The sequence below is a fragment of the Coloeus monedula genome (genome assembly GCF_965178545.1).
Source record: "Coloeus monedula genome assembly, chromosome: 5".
NCBI classification, from domain to species: domain Eukaryota; kingdom Metazoa; phylum Chordata; class Aves; order Passeriformes; family Corvidae; genus Coloeus; species Coloeus monedula.
Genome location: NC_138785.1, coordinates 22399427 through 22405426, shown reverse-complemented (window position 1 = coordinate 22405426; position 6000 = coordinate 22399427). Strand labels below are relative to the sequence as shown.

The 6000-nt window shown below is 58.3% G+C and overlaps 1 protein-coding gene across 1 annotated transcript; it reads right to left on the bottom strand.

Moving 5' to 3' along the window:
* Positions 1–337: 337 nt before the first annotated feature.
* Positions 338–1213, bottom strand: ATOH1 (atonal bHLH transcription factor 1; the record flags this gene model as incomplete). The annotated part of the gene is made up of 1 exon (XM_082281796.1): positions 338–1213. One exon carries the CDS (start codon positions 1211–1213, stop codon positions 338–340), a length of 876 nt encoding a protein of 291 aa, XP_082137922.1.
* Between the last annotated feature and the right edge of the window lie 4787 nt (positions 1214–6000).

Here is a 6000-nt window from a genome sequence, read left to right as displayed (position 1 = left end):
TCGCCGACGGGGCGAGCCAGGCTCCGCGCTGCGAGGTGGCGTGTTGGCAGGAGGGAACGGCAACGACTTCTAGGCGAAAGAAACTTTCGAAGTGTTAACTAAAAATGAAAACAAACCAACCGACCCTGAGAGACAGGGCGGGTACAGTCACTCGCTAACAGCCATCCCCCCTGGACAAACCAGGGGCTGCCGGGGTGGGAGACGAAGGGGTGGATTTCAAAGCGACCGAGGGGAGCCGATGCCGTCCGTGGCGGCACCGCGTTCGGCTGCTCACCCCACGGCGGAGTCTGTGCTTCGAGGGGCGGCCTTGGGGGGAGCCAGGGACGACACCCCTGCCTTAGCTGGCCTCATCCGAATCGCTGTAGTGGGAGCGGGGCGAGAACTCCCCGTCGCTCCTGTGGGACCGGGGTGACGTCTTGCTCCTCTCCTGCGGCGGCTGCCCGGGCTGCGGCATGAGGAGGGCGGGGGAAGGGGCTCTCTGTCCCATCAGGGCGCCCTCCGCAAAGGAGAAGTGCAGCGGGTCGAGCTGCACCGAGTAGCCCCCCGCGGCCGGCGGAGGGGGAAAGCGAGTCCTGCCGTGCCCGGGGGGCGACGCTCTGGGCGGCCCCGGCGGCGGCGCCGGTGGCCCCGGCGGCGCTCCAGCCCCTGCGGCGGCGCAGGGCGGCTCGAAGGGGGCCCCGCGGTGCTCGGCCTTGCCGGGGGCGTCGGGAGGGGCGGCGGGGCCGTGCAGTAGCTCGGCCAGGGCGCTGATGTAGATCTGAGCCATCTGCAGCGTCTCGTACTTGGAGAGCTTCTTGTCGTTGTTGAAGGAGGGGATGACATTGCGCAGCTGGTCGAAGGCGTGGTTCAGCCCGTGCATCCGCCGCCGCTCCCGCGCGTTGGCCGCCAGCCGCCGCTGCTTCTGCACGCCGCTCACCTGCGCCCGCAGCCCGGGGCCGCCGCCGCCGCCCCGCGGCCGCCCGCCGCCCCGCGCCCCGCCGGGGCTGCTCCCGCCGCCCCGCGCCGCGCCGCCCTCCGCCGCCGCCGCCGCCTCCTCGTCCTCCCCGGGCAGCAGGTAGCGCGGCGAGGCGGCGGCGGCGGGCAGGCGGGCGGCGCAGCACACGCCGAGCCACGAGCCCGGGGCGAAGCCGCCGCAGCCGCTCTGCTCCGGGCCCGGCGGCGGCTCGGGCGGCCCCGGCGGCTCCCGGGCGCGCTCTGCCCACGGCAAGCTCATGGCTCTATCGCCGCGCGCCCATGGGGCCGCGCGCAGCCCCCGCCTCGCGCGTGGCGCCCCGACGGCTCCGGTGTCGGCCGGGCCCGCGCCCCCCTTTAAGGAGCGGCACGCGCCGGGGTCCCCCCCGCCCCCGCGCCCCCCTCCCCCTCCCTCCCCTCCCTCGCGCCCCACCCCTCCCGCCGCACGCCCTCCACTCGCGCCGGTCGCGTGTCGGCGCGGCCAATGGCGCGCGCGCGCGCGGGGCCGGCGCGTGCGGGGAGCCAATGGCGCGCGGGGCGCGGGGGGAGCGGAGGCCGCTGCCGACGGCGGCGGGGGGGGTGAGCCCGGGCCGGCGGCACGCGCGGCCCCGCCCCGCCCCGCCCCGGGCAGGCGCGCGCCGGGCGGGCTCCCCGCGCGCGGCGGGGCGGAACTGGGTGGGGGTGCCCGGGAGCGCCCCGACGGCGCGTCCGCCCCGCGCCGGGCAGAGCGGGCCTGCTGAACGGGGGGCCGGGGAGAGCCCCGCACCGGGCCTGCCGAACGGGGGGTGTCGGGAAGAGCCCCGACGGCGCGGCGCCCCGCACCGCGCAGCGGCGGGCGGCTCTGCCGACAGAAGGAACCGACACCCCGTGGCACCGGGCCGTCCCCGCCGCCGCATTCTCTGAGGACGCTCCCTCGCGCCCGCCTGGGGAAACATGCTTTTCCATATAGCCGCCGCTGGCCAAACCTCGGAGGCTCCGGTAATTGCCCGCCGTGGCTTCCCCGCGCCGGGCGCGAGTAGCCGTCGGTCCGTCCGGCTCTCGCTGCGGCCGCAGCGAGCCTGCCCGAGCTGTCGGTGCGGAGCGCTGCCCGCCCGAGGCGGTGCGGGCGGCGGTGCAGGGAGCGCGGCGCCGCTGTGCGGGGGTTCGGCTGCGGAGCCGCCGAGGCAATGCCCTCGGTTTTAGAGCGATTAATGCCGGGGACACACGGGAAGCCCACGCAGGACCCGGTAGGTGAGAAGCGGTGGCGTTTGCAGCCGGGACAGCACATTGCCCCCAGAGCTGCCACGTTTTCGGCAGGGTCCCGATCCCCCGCGAGCGAGTCCTTTTGTTGGGCCAACAATAGCTGGCCAAAGGTGGTGGAGAGGGAAATAGCTCCGTGCACGCATCTTAACTTCCCTTCCGCGCTGCCTCCCCTCCCGCCACCGCCGCCTGCCTGGAGAGGAGAAGTGGAGGTTTGCCCGTGTGAATAGGCGTGTGGAGAACAAAGTGATGGGCACAGTATGAGGTAGATATGTTTTTTCAAAAGTGAATAACTCGCAAGCCAAGGAGGGAGCGAGGGAGCCCAGCAGCTCAAAGCGGAGCGGCAGTGACATGGAATGAGCAGCCTCACAAGTTTAGGAAGCTGGCTGGGCACGCTTGGTGCAAGCGGCAGGCTCCTGGGGCCCACCTTCCACAAACAACTGGATGGTATTGAGGAAACACGATGCTGATGGTTTGCTTCCTTTAAAAACAAACTGAGGGAAACCTCCACTGTTCTTTTTTTTCCCCGGCAATTATGCTTCAAAGGCAAAAGCTGCTAGATTCCCCCAAAACAAGTTGTCCATTTCTCGCCAAGATGAAAGTGTTTACTCAGTAAGAAAGGTGGCAAGGAGAAGAAGTTAATACCTTGTTTCTGTATAGTATCCATAAAGTTGCCAGACCATCTATTTGTATCTGGTAACAACTTTTATACCCTGCTATTGTTTAACACCCCCCCCCCCCCCTTCAATAAACGCTTCCATCATTATCAGGAGGAAAAGCCCTCTGCACTGTGCTGCATGGTGCTGTTTGCCGGCTAAACTCTCAGCCCCCGGCTTCTCTTTCAGTCTGCAGGCACCACGTGCTCTCTCCCTAGGTCCCCGTGGCACAGGTGTGCTTTGCCAGCAGCCCTGCTGTGCTCTCATCCCCAGGGTTAAGCCTCCGTGTTCCCCGTTTGGGCGCCGGGTGCCACAGCTGTGAGCTGTTCCTTGCGAGGACCGCGGGCCAAAGCTTGGAAATGAGCGTGAGCTTTGCTAAGCAGCAGCCACTGACACGCTTTTCCAGAAGCCTAGCAAGCTCCCAGCATGGGGAGAGCCAGGCTGGTGCAGTGTTGAAGTCTTAAACACCTCCCTCCAGGCTGGTGGCCTGTGTGGTTGTTGGGCTTCCTTGACAGCAGGTGCAATCACAAACCACCCACTGGACTCTGGGCACAGAGGGGAGCAGCATCCCATTAGCCTCACATGTGGATGCAAGGTGGCTGATGCCCAGGCCTCTGGATAGCCCAGGGCTGCTGTCTGGTGCTGGGGACTTCCCTTAGCAGTACCTCAGTAACTGTATGGAGCACTGGGGAGATCAGCCTAACACCTCAGCGTGCTCCTTGGACGGGAAAACTTCCCGGCTGGGAAACACTAACAGCTGCTTATTTTTCAAGCGCGTGTTTTGTGAGCGCATGCATGCTTTGAAACTGGAGGCATCTGAGACTCACTCCACAGTTTGCCTTTGAAAGGACACACACAAAAAGGCATTTTCCCCACCAACACCACTGCTCAGAGGAGGAAAAATGTTTCACTGAAATCCAGTACTCTCTGTATGCCTGTAGCTGCTGTGTGCACACACACTCTGAGTCAAAGTCAAAGGCAAAGGGTGGTTTATGTCAGCACTGGGTTTAGCTCTGCTCTCCCAGAATAAGATAAATGTAAGTGATGAAGAACTCCTGGGGCTGGCTGAACTCATTTTGTATTCAACACTGCCCGGCCCTTTTCACTTTCCCTTCTCCCTCTCTTTGTATGTTCAAGCCTACTTGAGTTTCTTTTTTTCTTTTGTAGAAGTTGGTTCTTTTGAAGCGGTTCGAGGCACGCCCTGCAGCAAAGGGGACTTCACAGGAGTCGGAAACACAGGCACACCGGTCTGAAACACTTACTGTACAATAGCAGGAATGTAGGAAGCCTTGAAAATGAATCTGCTCTAAGCAAGTGTCAAAGCTTTCAGAGGAAAACAAACTGAACTTACCCCCGTATCTTTATGCATATTTTCCCCCATCCTCCTTTCCTCCCCCCTCAGCCTGGTTAAGGGCCAAGGCAGCAACTCAGGGTCAGGCACATATTAGTGTTACAGAAAATGTGCTACAAAAGGGGGGAGAGCAAAAAGCCTCCTCTATCATTACAGCCAGAGACATTTTGAAAGCACACAAAGCACATGGGTCAGTCCTCAAGTTTAACTGTACTCAACAGTCTAACTCTGCATTCAATTCCATTTCAAGATCAGATGGCTTCTCTGCCACTGGTCAGAAAGTATTTTATTCCTTCTCTTCCCCTTCCCCACTTTTCCCACATGTTCTCCCATTTCCTCCTTTTCTTTTGAAAAGTGCATGGGGGGGGACACATAGCCCTCTTTGTACCTCCCCCAGTCTTCAGGCAGTAAAACCCACAAGTGGATAGAGACCAAGGTGTGAATCTTGCTCACTGAGATCAGGTAATCCTCAGTGAATCTCAACTGCAACCTGCCCAGGCCTCCTGCAGGAGGAGGGAAGGTGGATTTCTGCCCTCCCGGTGGCTGACCTGCACCCTGGAATGGCAAACCCCATCTAGAAGCTACTACAGTGAGCAACAACACACACAAAAGACAATGTACAGCTGAATTATTTTCAGTCTCTGCATCTTCAGACTATTCACCCAAATAAAGTGTTCATACTTACATTATTCAGAGCAAGATTGCTTAAAGCAGAAGAGGGTCCAGCAGCAAATGTTTCTTAGGCTCCTCCTATGACCGGCGTCTGATGCTTTACCGTCAAAAGTGTTTTAAATACACATTAAAAGGGATGACTGCAGGGAATACAAAAGCCCTGCATTTGGAAATGTGGGAAATCACATTTCTGAAACCTGCCCCTTTCCACTCAGGACAACCAGGACCATGCTGCTGCCGAAGCAGACGTGCCCTCATTTCTGCAGAGCAATCTTCCTGGGCAGATTTTTACACTTACCCAATGTCATTTGTTTCAGCTCTTGGAGGGTTTATAAAACTAATTCCCATTTCTTGGTGACATTTACCTCCATAAAGATCTATGCTCTGGGGCTAACCCTGTGGACACTTGCAACTGTATACAGTTAATTCCAGTGCAAGTACCTCCACTGCCTCCAAGAGAAATGCAAAGCATTGGTATAATAATACTTGCCTACCTCCTGTGGCCATTGTAAGGCATAATGAATTCAGCTTGGTGATATAGTTGGAAATCTTTTCTATGGAATTTGTACCTACATACATTTTGCCCATTTATTTAAACGGCTACAGATGTTACTGAGACATTAATTCATATTTTAAAAATAAAAAGCTCCATATTCAAGGAAACATCACTCATAATAATTTTCCCTTAGTCATTTAGTTTTAAACACTTTTTTGTTTTACACTCAGCTTGGCAAGGAGGTTGCACTAAAATTGCTAAATGCCTTCAGTCCCACCAAAGTCTTGGACAGCTGAGGGACTTCTCAGCTGTGGGACACTTTGAACAATGATGTTATTCCAGGTGCAGCTTGTTCATCCTTTGCAGCCCGAACAATTCTGCAGGGCCTGTGCATGCTCACAGGCACCACCCACAGGTCCGTCGTTTTAATTACTCCTGAAATGAGCAGTAAGAGAACACTAATGACCATCTCTGCTGTGTGAACAAGTGTTTTCTAACATGCTTTCATTAGGCTGCTAGTTGATATGTTTTACTAATATAAATCACTTAAGCAAGAAAATTACCACCGTGATCAACAGTTTTACAGCATATGATTGATACTTCATTTAGTTTAAGATCAGAGAATTAACATCAAT